The following is an 18,737-nucleotide window of genomic DNA, read 5'->3' as shown; positions in this document are numbered from 1 at the left end:
TGTTTCTAAGCTCTCATTCTTCATGAACTCTGTTAACCCCTTCCCACTATCTTTATGGGTTTTTCTCTCTAGTGGCAGTCATTACAGATTCCTCTGACATGGCCCATTTTTCCAGAGCAGTTCACAACCAGGCTCTTTTTACCTGTTTGTTTTTTAATAGAAGGAAAGTATGGAATTAGGTCTAGAGCCAGCTTCTGGGACTAACCAAACCCTTTGCTTTCACTCCTGTTACAACAGAAGAAGAATCCTTTTTACTGTCAAAGTCCAACCTTTCTACCTGTGGTCTTGACTCCATATAACTTCCTTTCTCAAAGACTTCAACCTATAATTACCCCCTCACAGATCTGTAACAATTTTGTCTCTTTATTACATCATTTTATCAGCATTCAAATGTCTTCTATTGTCTTACATCTTAAAACAAAACCTTACCTTGGTTTCGTATCTTGTGTCTTCTTGAATATCCTCTACAGTAACACTTGCAGAATGAAATATCTCTATTCATATTTTTTGCTTCCTTACTTCACCATCTCTCCTCAACACATTCCAATTAAATTTCTGTCCCCAATATTTCACTGAAATTCCTCATCAAGGTCACCAACACCTTTCCTACTGCCACACCCAAAGCCCAGCCTTCTGTTCTCACCATCTCAGCAGCAACAGACTTAAGTGGGCACCCCCTCCTTGAACGGTTTTCTCAGGACTATACTGTAATGGTAAGCATTTTGCCACTTACCTAATATTTTTTGGTTATGCAAATGTCCCACTTAGAGATTATAAAAAACTGCCATATGAAACTTCTTGCTATACTTCTTACTATAATGATGCTACAGTATCCTCTTTATGAAACAGTAGAAAATAACTGTCTTATTCCCAGATTTAGTTGTTTCTAAGCAACCGACTATTATGAAGCATATAACTGGCCTGTTCTCTTTGAACTTGTTGCTAAATTTAAGATCAAATTTATGATTAACGTCAAATATAACACAAGATCTTATAGCATTATTTTAATCTTTTCTATAACTTCATCTGTATGCTATTTTTCTCTCCATGTAAAAATTATTGCCCACAATAGCACTTTTCTAAGCCATTTAAAATCCTCTCAGCATCAAGCTCAGCATAAACATTCTAATACAGTTAAAACAAACAAACAACTATGACAGGATTTTATTTATTTATTTATTTATTTATTTATTTATTTATTTATTTGACAGAGAGAGAGACACAGCGAGAGAGGGAATACAAGCAGGGGGAGTGGGAGAGGGAGAAGCAGGCTTCCCGCTGAGCAGGGAGCCCGATGCAGGGCTCGATCCCAGGACCCTGGGATCATGACCCGAACTGAAGGCAGAAGCTTAACGACTGAGCCACCCAGGCGCCCCACAACTATGACAGGATTAAAGTCAGTGGGGGAAGATGTCTACTTTCAACTTCCTAGAAGTTGCTTTTCCAGGCATCCTCTTCCCTCTTTCCTTCTGACATTTCAGAAACTATCACTTATTATATCCCAGGCAAGTTGTTGTTTTGTGTTACTTATACTAAAAGTCCTCTTTTTTTTTTAGAACAATTAATCAAGAATTGGCTGCAGGACCTCTCTTCCTCCTTCTCCTTTGCCAGGGGTGAGGTGAGTGGGGCACGGCATGTCCAAGGCACAGCTTTCAGGAGACTGATTACATACAGGGAGATCTATTACTCAAATACAGATCTTCCTCGAGTTATGATGGGGTTGCGTCCCCAAAAAATCCACAGTGAGCTGAAAATATCCTAAGTCAAAAATACATCCAAGAGACCTAACCTACCGAACATCACAGCTTAGCCTAGCCTACCTTAAACGTGCTCAGAACACTGACATTAGCCTACAGTTGGGCAAAATCATTGAACACAAAGCCAATTTTATATTGTATTGAATAGCTCATGTAATTAAAACTATACTGAAACTGACAAATATAGTAGTTGTATAGGTGCAGAATGGTTTTTTTTTTTTTTTTAAGTTTTATTTATTTATTCATGAGAGTCAGAGAGACAGAGAGAGAGAGAGGCAGAGGCAGAGGGAGAAGCAGGCTCCCCGCTTAGCAGGGAGCCTGATGCGGGACTCGATCCCAGGACCCTGGGATCATGAACTGAGCCGAAGGCAGATGCTTAACCATCTGAGCCACCCAGGCGCCCGGTGCAGAATGGTTTTAAGTCTATCAGCTGTTAACCCTTGTGATGTGCCTGATTGGGAGGTGCAGCTTGTTGTCATAGCCCAACATCGCTAGCCTGGGAAAAGGCCAAAATTCAAAGTACCGTTTCCACTGAATGGGCATCACTTTTGCACCATTGTAAAGTCTAAAAATTGTAAATCAACCACCATAGGTTGGGGACCGTCTGTGAATTATGATGGTCATTGATTGAAACCCCGTGAATAAAGTAGGAACCCCTGAATCCAAACAGATATGAATGAATGAATGAATGAATGAACAAACAGTGGAGGGCGCCTGGGTGGCTCAGATGGTTGAGTGTCTGCCAGGGTCCTGGGATCGAACCCCATATCAGGCTCCCTGCTCAGCATCAGGGAGCCTTCTTCTCCCTCTCCCTCTGCCTTCAGCTCCCCCTGCTTGTACGCACTCTCTCTCTCTGTCAAAATAAATTTAAAAACAAAATCTTTAATTAATAAACAGCGGAGAAGAGAAAGCCTCACGAAGCCTCAAAGTATCTCCCCACAAAATACTAATTAATGAGTATAAAATACACATTAATTAACTTTACAATGGAGAAACCTGGCAGATACCATCTTACCAACCAAATGATAAAAGTTAATATCATCAGTAGCAATTTATATCATATGCCTCCTTAATATGATACATTGAGAAGAACACAGCATAGCTTTACTGTAATTCTTAACAAAAATGCATAAATCATGAGGAAACATCAGCCAAATCTAAATTTAGGGACATTCTGCAAGGTAACTAGCTTCTGCTCAGTGAGAGGGTCAAAGGGCTTTAAAACTGCAAACAAGCCTTAGAACAATATAGATGGATTGAAGCTTGGAGGAAAGGCACACTATTTTTCAACTGATTTTAGCCATTTAAACACAGCTTTAGTTGAGCACTCTATCCATTCATTCATTTATTCATTCACTTACTCACTTATTCAAAAATTAAATACCTACTACGAGCCAGGGACTGCTAAGTATTGTTAGTAAAATGATAATAAAAGCTAAAAGTTATGTATAAGTACTTTAGAATGGTGGCTCTATAGTAAGATATTTTTAAAAAATTGAGATACAACTGACATATAACATTATATTAGTTTCAGGTGTACAAGATAATAATTCGGTATGTGTACACATTGTGAAATGACCACCATGAGTCTAGTTATCATCCATCATCACACAGTTACAATGGTTTTCCCTTGTGATGGGACCTTTTAAGATCTACTCCCTTAGCAACCTTCAGACATACAATACAGTATTATTAACTACAGTCACCATGATGTATGTTACATCCCCAGGACTTCTTTTTATAACTGGAAGATTGTGCCTTTTGGTCATCTTCACCCATTTCAGCCACCTTATAGTAAGATATTAATAACTAAATGTGGGCTTAAGGTGAATGGAATTTCAGTAAGTCCCGGATCTTATTTTTTTTTGATAGATTCAAAGAAGCCAGACGAATTGCACTGTTGGAAGCATTTTGCTTTCTCCCAACATGAAGGCATACTAAATCAAATGTATTAAGTAATATCAAATTTGATATTTATAATAAATTTCTACAACAGAATTAACTATAGAAATAATTATATGAAAATTAATGTAAACATATCAACAGCTTTAAAATGTGAGACAGTGAATGAAACATGATGCTCTGCCATGTTTTTTTCCTCAAGGAAAAGAAGCCTCAATTCTAAATTCTAGGTAGTTTATAAAAATAAATGAAATATAAGAAGAATGAAGACTTTTAAGGCAGTCTTGATACCTATTTAGGAAGACCCTTTAATACTACTTGTTAATCCTCAAATTATGTTAAGTCTACCATGATTTGATCACAGTGACAAAACAGCATCTTTTTCTGACTACTCTTAGCCTGTTCTGCCTTTCTTTTTCCTGCCCTAAGCATCACTTTCTGATCTCAGGGAAACTGTTTTTCCTGTTTCTTTGAGAGGTATTTCTATGCCCATGATTTCTATTCTTCTAAAGACTAAGGTTTTTTTTTTTTTTTTTTAAGATTTTATTTATTTATTTATTTGAGAGAAAGAGAGAGAGACAGAGAAACAGCATGAGAGGGGAGAGGGTCAGAGGGAGAAGCAGGCTCCCCGCTGAGCCGGGAGCCCGATGTGGGACTTGATCCCAGGACTCCGAGATCATGACCTGAGCCGAAGCCAGTTGCTTAACCAACTGAGCCACCCAGGCGCCCAAGACTAAGGTTTTATCAAACAATGCATGTATCTCAATTTAAGTGATAAAAATGTGGACAAATTCTCACAGTAGCAGGCAATGACAACTAGGTCATGATTGCCACTTGGCCAGAAGGGATTATAAAACACCACTGACTTTAAGACGTATCCTGATTTTAGATATGTTAATATGTTAAAAAAAAAAAAAAGTGCCCTAGAAGGAGCGAAATATGATATAAGGATGGGAGTGCTGTGATACTCTATCTAATTAATTCCACTTTAATAAGGATTTTTTAAGTTACTTGATATTTTAACAAATTAAAATGATATGGGTTGGAATATAAAAAATAGTTTCTGAGCTTAAAGGCTAATAATGTTGTTAGAGAGACCAGATATTAGATTTGCTCATAAGAAAATGCAAATGCTAATCGATGGCACAAACAAAAATATTATGAAAAGTTTAAGAAAGGAAATACTAAAGTAGGCTTCAAGGAGATCATCTCCATGGATAGAATTAGGATGGTCAGAAGGAGGGAATTCCTACTGATCAGCAGGAACTGATAAAACTGAAACTGACAATTATCATGGATGTCAAAATGTAAAAATTAAAGGCATGAAAAACCAGGCTGTTCTGAGAACATTAAAAGTTTCTACGAGCTAATGCTGTTTTGTAATGCAAGTTGCTAAATGATTAATATTGCTGCAGTCTATCTTAAACCCATTAAAAATGCTCAATCATAATTCTAAGGTGAGGCAGGATTAAAAGGCAAAATATCAGTTTAGAATTATAGGTCAAGAAGGTCATTAAATGGGATTTAAAGACAAAAATCACATCAACAAACACACATTACTTCTAAGATGTGTTCATGTGTGAGGCATTTTATCACATATGCAAGATATTTATATGAATATATAAAGGTGTTTTTTCCTCTAATTTCTTTTTACTCAAATAAAAGCAAGCACATTAAGACATCAAGAGAAAGGAAAATACATTTATGAAATGTCAATAAAGATTAGATGAGAAATCATTCAAATCAGACCTGACAACTAAATCATAATCACAATTACATAAGAAAGCAATTTTATTTACCCAGAAAATAACACATTACCTCAATTTACATAACTTCTCCCCTTTAGAGATCAAGGTGATTCTCCCACACATCAAGCCACATTTTTCATAAACCTTGAAATTATAAATTCCTTATAGTATGGTTTTAAAATGTGTATTTTCTGAAGTGTAACAATTTTTGGTCACCATAAGACCAGTTTTCATATTGGTAATTTACTAAATTTTCTCACTGAAAATATAAGGTTTACTGGAAAATTCAAAGGCATTATAATACCTGATGTGTGCTGAACTCTAAAAAGATGACTAGTTTAAAAATATTAGATTGTTTTCAAGTTGTAGTAGCAGAGTCCTAATTTCTACATATAAAACAGATATAAGGGATCTCTCAAAGGCTGCCCATTTGATTTTCTTCTGGAGTTTGAGAAGTCTCTGATAGAACACAGCTGGAAACCACTGCTCTTAGACCCATACCAAATATTAACTGCATTCATTTCCTAGGGCTCCTGTAACAAAGTACCACAAACTGAGTGGTTTAAATAACACATTTATTGTCTCACAGGTATGGAGGCCCGAAGTCTGAGACTGAGGTGCCCATAAGGGCATGTTCCCTCTCAAGGCATGAGAGAACAATCTGCTCCAGGCCCCTTTCCTAGTTTCTGGCAGTTCTCCAGCTTGTGGCAGCATAACTCCAGTCTTCACATTGGCGTTCTCCCTTTGTGTGCATCTAAATTTCCCTTTTTAATAAGGACACCAGTCATCCTGTATCAGGGGTCCAACCTACTCCAATATGATCCCTCCTTAATTTTAACTAATTAAGGGGCACCTGGGTAGCTCAATCGTTAAGCGTCTGCCTTGGGCTCAGGTCATGATCCCAGGGTCCTGGAATTGAGCTCCACATCGGGCTCTCTGCTCAGCAGGAAGGCTGTTTCTCCCTCTCCCACTCCCCCTGCTTGTGTTCCCTCTCTTGCTATCTCTCTGTCAAATAAATAAATAAAATCTTAAAAAAAATTTTTTTAACTGATTAAATCTGCAATGATCCTATTTCCAAATAAGGCCACAGTCTGAGAGAGTGGAGGGCAGGACCTCAACATACAAATTTTGGGGGAACACAACTCAACTCAAGAGTCTACCTTCTGGCCCCCCCTCAAATTCATCTGCTTTCACATGCAAAATGTACTCATCCCATCCCAACATCCTCTCCAAAGTCCTAATCATCCCACCAGCAACTTTAAGTCCAACATCTCATCTAAATACCATCAACTAAGTCCCAAATCTCAGCATATAAATTCTCGTAATCACTTCCGGGTAAGATTCAGAATATGACTTATCCTGGGGTGAAAGTCTACTCCTTCTGTAAACCTATGAAACTAGGTAAGTTACCTGTTTTCAAAACACAGTGATAGAACATGTACAGGACAGACTTCCCATTTCAAAAGACAGAAACTGGAAGAAAAAAAGGGGGTCATGGGTCCCAAGCATGTCTGAAATTTAGGGCAAATCAGATTTTATGTTTGAGAATAATCCTCTGTGGCTAGGTGCTTTGTGCTCCTAATGTTAGTCTCTCTGTCTCTCTCTCTCTCTTTTTCTAAAGGATTTAATTGATTTATTTGAGAAAGAGAGAGAGTGCCCATGAAAGGGTCGGGGTAGAGGGTAGAGAGGGAGGGAGAGAAATTCTCAAGCAGGCTCCTTGCTGAGCATTCTGGCTCCATCTCTGGACCCTGAGATCAAGACCTGAGCTGAAATCAAGAGTTGGACACTTAACCAACAGAGCCACCCAGGCACCCCTCCTTAAGTTATTCTTCTCCTCTCTGGAAAGATAACATGTTCGTGACTAGACAGCTCTACCAGCCCATTTCTTGCCTGTAGAACCCAGGAAGTCCTTCGTTCATTTCATCTCTTCTCTGCCCCCTTCAGTCTAACCCTAGCAGCTTTTTGCTTAGATGGTTGACTGGATTCAGGAGTCACACTCCTAATCTCTTTAGCAAATGGTTGTCTAGCCACACCCTTAATTTTCTCTGCACAGTATCCTTCTCATTGTTTTACAATACAGCCAGGCTAGTAATTTTCCAAATCTTCAAGTTCTGGTTCTTTTGTGTAATAATTCCTTCTTTAATTTCTCTCCTTCCTCTCAAATTTTACTATGTACAGCTATGAGAAACTGAACCATGACTTGAACATTTTGCTTAGAAATCTGCTCAACTAAATATCCAATTTTATCACTCACAAGTTATACCTCCCCCAAAATAGTAGAACACAATTTAGCCAAGTGCCCTGCCACTTTATCACAAGAACTGCCTTTCCTTCAGTTTCCATTACCATGTTGCTCATTTCCATCTCAGACCTCACCAGAAGCACCTGTAACATTCATATTTGTAGCAACAGTCTCTTCAAGGCAATATAGACCATTTCTGTCATGTGCCTCAACTCTTCCTGCCTCATACATTAACCAATTCCAAGGCCACTTCCACAGTTTTAGTATTTATTACAGCAGCATACTAATTCCCAGTACCAAAATCTGTTATTAGTCAGGGTTCTCCAGAGAAATGGGACCAATAAGATATTCCTATATCCTATACGTATAAAGGTAGAAAGAAAGAGGGATAAGAGATTTATTTTAAGGAATTGGCTCATGGGATTGAGGGGGACAGCAAATCCAAAACCTGCGGGGCAGGCTGGAATTTCTGGTAAGAGACCTAAATTCAGGCAAAGTTTCTATGTATTGCCTCCAGAGACCAAATTTCTTTCTTCCTCAGGAAACCTCGGCTTTGGTCTTAAGGCTGTCCACTGATTACACCCATCCACACTATGGAGAGTAATCTGCTTTACTGAAGTCTACTGATTTAAATGTTAATCACATCTCTTGGCACCAGGGTGGCTCAGTCGTGAAGCTTGATCTCACCTCAGGTCTCTATCTCAGGGTCGTGAGTTCAAGCCCCCAGTCACATCTAAAGAAAACCTTCACAGTAATATCTAGACTGTTTAACCAAACAACTGGGTACCACAGACTCGCCAAGTTAACACATAAGATTAACGATTACATTGACCTCACTAATTTTCCTGTCATCATTAACGTTATCTGTCTCAATAATACAAAAATGACAACTTCAACAATGTTTATAACCTTCTTTTTAATTTTTTCCCAACAATGAAAATATTCAGAACCTCAATTACTGTACCATAATATCAGGAATTTTATAAAAAGCAATAATAATTAATTCCATGAGAAATCTCTGATGGAGGAGGGTGTATCTTGCAACCATGGAAATGTACATCCAAAAAACATGTAATGAATACCATCTAAGTGCCAAGCCCTAAGTTTAGCACTAGAGAGACAATTTGAAAGAAAAGTTCATTTTGTTGAGCTCTTTTATTCCTCAATAACAAATAACTGAAGAAACACAAAGGACAAGGGGACTCTATCAAGTGCCCACATATCCTTGGCACTGCATATAATGCCAATAAGAAATCCAGTCAGTATCCTTTGTAACAAGTGGTCAGCTGGAGCTTTTCCTGCTGAAACCCGGGCCAAACACTCCTGAACTCAGTATAAGTCATCAACTGTCTCAGCTCCTAATCTACCCTCTTTTGTCCTGCTTTGTTATACTGGATCTGAACCCCCTGCAGACTTCTCTCCTTGTCAACTAGAATAATTTTAGCCTCTGTCAATAGAGGGCACTGGAGTGACGCTGCAAGTAAACAGGCAGGAAGGCACTTCTGCCTTTTTTATTCAGCGCTGGAGCCAGGTGGCCCTCACAGACCAGCCAGCTTCCAAACAGCTCTGCAGGCAGCTTCCAACACACCAGGTCACCTCTTATGAGCAGTTCCAGGTGCCACTTCTGCAGCAGTTCTGGCCATGCCCTGAGGCCACATTCTCCCATTCAGTGGGATGATTCTATAGACCAGTCCAGCTCCGACACACCTACCAGCAATGACAAGCTTCTTCTGGCTAGTTCTGGCCTGTACCATCTGGCCAGAGCTACCAACAGCAGAGTTTTATTTCTGTGGTAACCATGCCCTCTTCAAAAAGGCTAAATCTCAGCTTCGGGGTTGGAGGAGCTTTCCCAAGTCCTTAGTACCTTCACTATCTATTCTCCTTTCACTTACAGATACTGGCTACTTTTTGGCACCTGCTACTTCTGGACCCCTTAAAGTCCTTTACTCCTTTAGAAGTCAACCACCTTTACTAGATAATTCTTTATATTAAACTTCCCCACTCAAATTATTGTTTTACGCTTCTGTCTCCTGACTGGACTCCGACAGGGATAAATCCTACCTTTCATTTCATAATCCATAACTGTTCAAAACCATTCCAGGAATTAATATTGTTAAAATGTCCATACTGCCCAAGTGATTTAAAGATTCAAGGCAGGCATTCCCCTTCAAAATCCCAATGGCATTCCTTACGGAAATGGAAAAAAAAAATCCTAAAATTCATATGGAACTATAAAGATCATGAAAAGTTAGCCCAATCTTGAGCAAGAAAAACAAACCTGGGGCATCACACTTCCTGATTTCCAAATACACACAGCACAGTAATCAAAAAAGTGTGGTACTCGCATAAAAACAGACATATGGAACAGAATAGAGCCCAGAAATATGACTAAACAATGGGGAAAGGATAGTCTCTTCAACAAATGGTATGAAGAAAATTGGATATCCATATGTAGAAAAATGAAATTGGATCCTTATCTCACACCACATAGGAAAATTAACTAAAGTGGATTAAAGACTTAAATGTTAGATCCAAAACAGTAGAACTACTGGAGGAAAACACTGGGGAAAACCTTCTTGACAGAGATCTGCATGATGATTTTCTGAATATGTGACCAAAAGCACAAGCAACAAAAGCAAAAATTATCACGTGGAATTGCATCAAATTTTTATAAAAAGCTTATGTAGAGCAAAGGAAAGCACAGAGTGAAAAACAACCTACAGAATGGTAGAAAATATTTGCAAGCCATACATCTGATAAGGCGTTAATATCCAAAATACATAAGGAACTCAAACAACTAAATAGCCATAGAAATAAAATACCCAGATTAAAAAATGGGCAAAGGACCTGAATAGACATTTTTGAAAAGAAGACATACAAAAGACCAATAGGTATATGAAAAGGTGCTCAACATCACTAATCATCAGGAAAATGCAAATCAAAACCACAATGAGATGTCACTTCATACCTGTCAGGACAGCAATTATCAAAAAGACAAAACATAACAAATACTGGAGAGGATGTGAAGAAAAGAAAACCCTTCTATACTGTTGGCTGGGAATGTAAACTGGTACAGCCACTATGAAAAACAGTACAGAGCTTCCTCAGAAAATTAAAAATAGAATTACCATGATCCAGCAATACTACTTCTGGGTATACATTTGAAGGAAATGAAATCAGTATTGCAAAGAGATATTTGCACTCCCACATTCACTGCAACATTATTTACAATAGCCAACTGTCCATCAATGGCTGAATGGAAAAGATGTGGTGTGCATGTGCACACACACAGACACACACAAATATTATTCAGCCTTGAAAAAGGAAATCTTGCCATTTGCAACAATAGGGATGAATATGGAGGACATTATGCTAAGTGAAATAAGCCAAATGCTACATAATCTCACTTATCTGTGAAATCTAAAATAGTTGAACTAACAGAAGAACAGAGCAGAATGGTGGATGCTCGAAGTTGGGGGAAATGGGAAGATGTTGGTCAAAGGGTAAAAGTTTCAGTTATGCAAGGTAAGTCCTAGAGATTAAACATACAGCATGGTGACTACAGTTAACAATGCTGTTGTTATGTACCAGAAATTTGTTAAGAGGGTAAATCTTTAAGTGTTCTCACCATACACAAACATGCACTCAATGATAACTAGGTGAGGTGATGGATATAATTAACTTGATATGGTGTTTATCTCCCAATGTCTAAAAAAAAATCAAGCTCTATCCTTAAAAAATTTTTTTAATTTAAAAAAAATTTTTAAAGATTTATTTTAGAGAGAGAACGCACATGCATGGCAGGGGGAGAGGCAAAGGGAGAGGGAGAAAGAGAATCTTTTTCCAGACTCCCTGCTGAGTGTGGAATCTGGGGGCGGGGGGCTCAATCCCTGGACCCTGAGATCATGACTTGAGCCGAAATCAAGAATCAGACCCTTAACCGACTGAGCCACCCAGGCACCCCTCAAGTTGTACACTTTAAATACGAATTTTTATGTCAATTATATCTCAATAAAGCTGTGAAAGATAAAAAAACATCCTTCTGGGAGTGCTGCTAAAAATGCAGGAATGGGAGGAACTTATATTTTCCTTGCCTTCTCTTTTGGGTAACACTTTCATCCAGTGCTACCTCTGCTTAAACCATAAGAACTTTGTGTAACTGAGTATCTGCGAATATACTAGACTTTACTAAAGACTGGATAGGCAATGGAGGATCAAAAAATTACAGAGAGTCCAGTCTTTTCAATCTGTCCTTCCTTCTCCTTTTCATTTCTATACCCAGATTTCCTTACGTGCTCCAAATTCTTCTGCCTCCATTATGCAAAGCAGCCTTCCCTCACCCCTGAAGCCTTGAGCCAGCCACATTCAGGCTCCTAGGGGGCTTACTCTCTACCAGAAAAACTTAGTAAGTAAACCAAAACCACTCTCTCCCTAAGAAGAATTTTAACCAATTGTTAAGGTACAGATCTTGTTATATTTACATCTTCAGTCAGTGTAATATTATATATACAGTGTATACTATATATTTAACTATAATATCAAAATATAATATCAGAATAATATCAGAATATAATATCACCATATCAAAATATAGTTTTTATTTTTATGGTTAATTTTCACCATATGTCAGGATTATTTCCAAAATTAAAAACAATTTAATTGGCTTGAGGTTTACAAGTTGAAGCATCTCAGTAACTGGAATGAAAATGCAATTAACTCAGGGCACCTGGGTGGCTCAGTCGTTAAGTGTCTGCCTTCGGCTCAGGTCATGATCCCAGGGTCCTGGGATCCAGTCCTGCATGGGGTTCCCTGCTTGGCGGGAAGCCTGCTTCTCCCTCTCCCACTCCCCCTGCTTGCGTTCCCACTCTTGCTGTGTTTCTCTCTGTCAAATAAATAAATAAATAAAATCTTAAAAAAAAAAGAAAGAAAATGCAATTAACTTTATTTAAATTCTAAAATTAATTTTGATATTTTAATATGATAGGAGAGGACAAAAGCTTGTTATATGAAGACAAACATAAATGCTAATAATGTGAATTGAAAATGAAATCTCATACACATTAATAGGTGAAATGGACCCATCTTTACATTTTTGAGAGAAAGAGATACCTATTATTATTACATTATAAATTCCATCAATTTATTCACCCATTCAATAAATATTTACCACACCTACTATGCACAAGACTCTTTTCCAGGCCCTTGGGATATAGCAGAGAAGAGCAAGGTTTCCTATTTACTTATATTTTCTACTGGGAATATGGGATGATATGGGAACATATCTTTACGACTTGAAGTGTGTCACTGAGTATATATAGAACATTTAGTAACTTAGCTGATTCTAACCATTTTTGGATACTGCTTGTCTACTATTTCTATAAATGCCAATCAAACAAAAGTTAGACAAGGTCATTTTGTTATATAGTGCAGTTCATTCATTTACTCTTTGAATAAACATTTATTATGTGCCATCACATGACTGTAAATACACAGAGATGAAAAAGACCAAGAGACCATTCTAGTGGGAGAAGACAAAATAAACAAATAGATAAAATAACTTCAAAGAGTAATAAGTCCTATGAAAGAAAAAACTGATGAAATGTTATTGGGGAAAAGTTTCAAAGATTTATAAATATACACAAATAAACATATCAAAGGAAATCTAATACCTAGGAAACTACATAAGATATTTAAATTTATTTAGAATAAACATTTATACAGTTTTACAGACTAGGTTATAAAAAAATAATTTTACTTTTTAAAAAAGATTTATTTATTCATTTGAGAGAGAGAGAGAGAAAGCACATGCTCATGAGCATGCACGGGGTGGGGGGTGGTGGTAGAGGGGCAGGGAGAGAATCTCCAGCAGACTCCCCACTGAGTGTGGAAACCAATGAGGGGCTCAATCTCAGCACCCTGAGATCATGACCTGAGCCAAAATCAAGAGTCGGATGCTCAACCAACTGAAACACCAGGAGCCCCAATAATTTCACTTTTTAAATATAATTCTTAAATTTTTCATTAAAAGCAAACCAAAAAAATCCTATTATGAAGTCTGGGAGACATATAGTATTCAATATCACATAAATAATCTGAAAATTAAGATAAGGTAAAAAATACAAACATTTAGAGAATAAATGAAACATTGATAAAATTAACAAACAAATAAAACAAATAAAATACTATTACTGTTTTGTCAACTGTGAAGTATAATGCATTTTATTTTGGCTTTATAGCTTTTTCTTTACTCTCCCCTCCGCCCCCCCCCCCCCAGTTTCAGGTCTTATTATTACAATGATTTATAATACCCATGGTTCAAAAAAGCTTTATAGTTAGTCTTATCTGACATGGCACTGAAGATTTACTTAGTGATATGGAAATTTGTTTTCATCAGTTGCAGTTTATCAATATATTATTTCTAGCTTATGAAAACAAAATACGGTAATAGCTATAAAACTTTTGCTACTGAAATACCTCCAGGAAGAAAATAATTTTGCCATTACAACTCTAAAACTCTCTAGCTCCTAACTGCTTTCACCACTGAAATAGCCTTATGTTTTTAAACGTAATTTTTTAAAAAGATTTTATTTATTTGAGAGAGAGAGTGAGAGTGAGCAAGCAAGCATACTAACAGGGGAGGGGCAGAAGGAGAGGGAGAAGTAGACTCCCAGCTGAGCAGGGAGCCCAACACGGGGCTCCATCCAAGCCAAAGGAAGACGCTTCACTGACTGAGCCACCCAGGTGCCCCTAAATCACTATTTATGAACAATGCAGCTACTCTTTTATAGAAGAATGGATTGGAATAATATTTTTGTCTTTCCCCTTCCATCATTTCTTATCTGATTTTACTATGCCAGAATCAATTAAAGTAATATTGTAAAGGGGGTAATAGTAAAATCTAAGAATGGTTTTCAAATATTCTTAAGTGTTTCAGAAGAAGCAGTTTACAAAAAAGTAACTAATACGCTCATGTGCTCCAAAGCAAATTCTCTAAGGATCTGTAGGATAAAATGTTCTGTTGCAAAACACTATCATTATATTTTATATAACATCTGCTACTCAGATTCTTTGCACACTTGTCTTCTAAATGTCTTTCAAATTCATCCACTAATTTAGCCAACATCATCTTTCTCTGGAATTATTACAATAGCTCCCTCATCCAGTTTTCTGGATTACTTCAGGAAACCAAGACTGTTGTCTCGATACTCTTTCCAAAGGTCAAAGCTAAATTTGTGATACAGAAATATCTGTAATTCTTTATGCATTAAGTAACATTATATAGTGGCATAACTGAAGAAAATTCGTAAAATGGCAAATTACAGGTTAATAAAAAAGAAAGTAATCTTTTTCTATTTAAGTTCACAGACCCCCTGAATTCTATGTCTGGATCATTTGGGGTATAGGAGGGTTAAGAGCCCCTACAATGTTCCCCTGTTATCCTCAAGATAAAAATTTCTGTCATATGGCTTAAGGGACACTTTTTTTTTTTTTAAGATTTATTTATTTATTTGACAGAGAGACACACAGCGAGAGAGGGAACACAAATAGGGGGAGTGGGAGAGGGAGAAGCAGGCTTCCTGCCGAGCAGGGAGCCCGATGTAGGGCTCGATCCCAGGATCCTGGGACCATGATCTGAGCCGAAGGCAGACGCTTAACGACTGAGCCACCCACATGCCCCTCAAGGGGCACTTCTTGATGATTCTTTGCCACCACTCATCCCCAGTTTTGAACCTCATCTTCTGCAGCTCACACTCTACTGAGTCAAACTCTTATCTTCAGAACTCTGCAATCTTTGTTTGTAATATTCTTCCCATTCTCTTTGCCCAGCAAACTCCCAATCATCCTATAGGTGTCTATTTACGTATCATTACTTCAGGAAACCAAGACTGTTAGGTGCTCTTCCACTGTGTTCCCATAGCACCCAGAACTTACCCCTATCACAGCATTTACCAACCTGTATTAAAATTGCCCTCCCCCATTAAACCATAAGCATTTGAACTGTATTTCGAATCTCCACTCCTTGCATACTGTCTGGCAGAGAGTAGGCACTTCAATAACTGTGGAGGGAGGGAAAGAAAGAAGGGAAACTCCAATTTATTTGCTGTTTTATGACCTTGATTTCTATTCTTAGTTTCCGATTGATCCTCACAAATGCAAGCTGTTGGTCACAACGGGAACTATGAAAGTGTAGGATTCAATGATCATAAATTCCCCATTTTTACTGGAAAACTTACCTGGTGTGATGACTGAAAATGAAGGTCATTATTACTATTATTAAAAACCTGTAACAGGAAGATTCTACCACCTTGCAATACTAAGTAAAATAACTATACTAATATATAAACCTGTATCAAGAGATGGTATGTATCCGTCAGTGATTCTCAACTATGCACACATGACTTCAAAGTGGTGGTTGTGGTAGAGGGATTAACAGGCCTCCTTTTAGGGAAGTATTACCAGAATCACCGAGGTGGAGGGAGAGTTTTCAAACTATATGCCCCTCAATGCTTGCTGTACTGAGCCACTGCTGCTGAGAGGAATGTGTGGTCATCTTCAAGTCTACTATGGTGGTAGAAGGATGAGAACCACTGTTCTGAATTGGTCCAACAGCAAATGCTGTGTCAAAAGACTTTGTTAAAAAAATGGTAATAAAATGGGGGGCGCCTGGGTAGCTCAGTCAGTTAAGCTATCCACTAGTGATTTGCCTCACGTCCGGATCTCAGGGTTGTGAGACTGAGCCCAGGGCTCCTCGCTGGGTGTGGAGCCTGCTTAGGATTCTCTCTCTCCCCTCCACCCAGCTCAGATATGCTTGCTCTCTCTCAAAAAACAAACAAACAAAAAAACAACCCCCCCCACCACCAAAAAAACAATGGATAATAAAATGGTTTCTAGGCCAAAAGTACCACAGGTTGGGGGAGGGGAGAGAGCTGGAAAGAATTCAAATATACTGGTGTAAAGTTTTTAATGTCACGTCAGGAATTTAAAACACAAGTAGGCTAGAAGTGGGCCAGAAAAAAACGAGACAGATTAACTGAAATCAGAATCTACAAATTGCTGAGGGGATAAAACTGAAGTCATGTTCTGGGTGAATCACTTTGACTGGAAGGTATATATGAGTAGTGACAGGTTGGAGTGTTACTACAAAAGGCTCTGAGTGACAAAATTTTTAAATGTGGATTTTATCCTAGGCCGAGTGAGGCACTAATGGTTTCTAAAGAAGGGTACATTATGTGATATACTTGGGATGATTAGCCAAAGGGTCCTAAACAGGATGAATTAAGAGGCTGAGAGAAGAGAGAAACCAATGATGAATAACTTGAATCCTTGGCACCAGAAGAACAAAAATCCTATAAAATACCACAAGACAGATCCTTCTCCTATGATCAGAAATGGTAAGAGGATGGGAAAGAGTTATTACCTGTATTATCTATGTGGCACCTTAATTTAATACAAGTAAATATATCATTTGTCAATGCTTAACTTTAATTCTCAAGGCCTGTTCTCCTCTCTTTCATTGTATCTGATTGTTCCTTGGGTTTTTCATTAGAAAGGTATAATGTAAACCTAACAAACAGAATACTGCTTTTAATTTTCAAAACAATGCACACACTAAAACTTGTTAAAATGAAAAGTGCATAAAATATCTAAAAAGTAGTACTCTTTCAAATTTTCAAATACTTTACTTGACAATTTTATATCTAATTGGGGAACTTTTACCTTTAGTACACGGAAGTTTTAAAAGAAACGTGTTTCGTATAGTGCTTATAGTCCACTGAAGCATTAAGGTTTATAATCATGTTCCTTACAGTTGATCATAAAAATCTGGAAATTATCACCCGGCTAATTTTTATGATAAAAAAAGTCATCTATTAGGACAACTTCATCATACCATACAAAGAACCAGTCGTAAAGGCTTTAGTTATAAAGGTTAACAAAGGTACGTCCGGGTGGGGAAACTGGACACACACGAATTACATATCTGAGAACCACTTCCCCAAAACCGTGTAGCGAGAAATCCGCAAATTAAGAGTCTTGAAGTAAGACACGCCCACATCCATCGCCGCAAATCTGCTGTCGTGGGCTTCGTGTGTTCGGCTTTCGCGGGATTTTCCCGGCGAAGGCTCACTCTCCTGCTCACTCTCCTCGAATGCCCTTGGGGAGCGCGGTGGGGTCCGAGTCGAGGAAGAAGCACTTACCACCCGTCCGAGGTCTTCCGCAGCGGTGCCCCTACCTGGACTCGGGAAGAGGAGCTGGGACCGCCCGCTCCACCACCGGGAGTCTGAGGACGGAGGAGCTTGCTTAGCCTGGCAAAAAGGACAGGTTCCGTACCTGTGCTAAGACGGTGAGGCTGCCCTCGGGTGCCACGACATTCATGCGGCCATGGTACCATGCCACTCCTGTGCCTGCCAGGGCCACACCGGCCACTGCCACGGTCGAGGGGCCAGGGCCGGGCCAAGCTCGCCGGCCGGCAGCGATCCCACGCCGCAGTCTTCCGCCCCAGCCCGCCAGCCAAGCGCCTCTTGCCGCCGCGGCCGCCATCTTTGCGGAAGCGCCCCATCACACAGTCCGGCGCAGTCCACCCCAGAACGCAGGACTCGAGAACTCCCGCGCAGCCGTGTATCTCGCGAGATCCGGACGCCCTCCGCCCGGCCCCTCGGCCCTGCGTTCCGTGGTGGCTGCACCCGCAAATCTCGGAGCCTCGGGAGGAGAATTTCTTCAGGGAGGCCGGGTGGCTGGGAAGCGGTCGGAACAGAACCCAAAGTGGCCTCCCCAGTCGAAGATGAGTTAGTTACCGTATTGTGTAGGAAGGTCCTACCTTTTTCGTAAGGAAAGTGTGTCATTCCCTAGGGGGAAGCCAGTATTAGTGGGCGCTGCGGGCTCGAGGGGCAAGCACGAATGGGGGGGCTAGGCTTCGGACAATAGTTGTGATAAATTGTGTAGCTTGCTTTTCTGATGGACATGATCTTAAGAGTGGAATCCCATCCCTGAAGAAGTTGGGGCGTGGAACTGAAAAATCTGCATATTCCTGAAAACTACATCTGCTCTAAATTCCACAAGCCTACGCATGTTAAGAATTTCTTAAAATTA

At 39.1% G+C, this 18,737-nt stretch overlaps 1 protein-coding gene across 1 annotated transcript in view; it reads right to left on the bottom strand.

Annotated features, from left to right (window-relative positions):
* MICU2 (mitochondrial calcium uptake 2) overlaps positions 1 to 18,224 on the bottom strand; it is a 173,998-nt gene extending 155,774 nt beyond the window's left edge. The window contains exon 1 of the mRNA XM_035003699.1: positions 17,979 to 18,224. Coding sequence (XP_034859590.1) covers positions 17,979 to 18,188 — 210 coding nt within the window. The 5' untranslated portion in view covers positions 18,189 to 18,224. The remainder of the gene's footprint in view (positions 1 to 17,978) is intronic.
* Between the last annotated feature and the right edge of the window lie 513 nt (positions 18,225 to 18,737).

The sequence above is a fragment of the Mirounga leonina genome, unplaced genomic scaffold (genome assembly GCF_011800145.1).
Source record: "Mirounga leonina isolate KUSES-001 unplaced genomic scaffold, KU_Mleo_1.0 Mir_127, whole genome shotgun sequence".
In the NCBI taxonomy this organism is placed as follows: Eukaryota; Metazoa; Chordata; class Mammalia; order Carnivora; family Phocidae; genus Mirounga; species Mirounga leonina.
The sequence above is the reverse complement of the archived record's forward strand: the minus strand, read 5'-3'. Positions and strand labels throughout refer to the sequence as shown.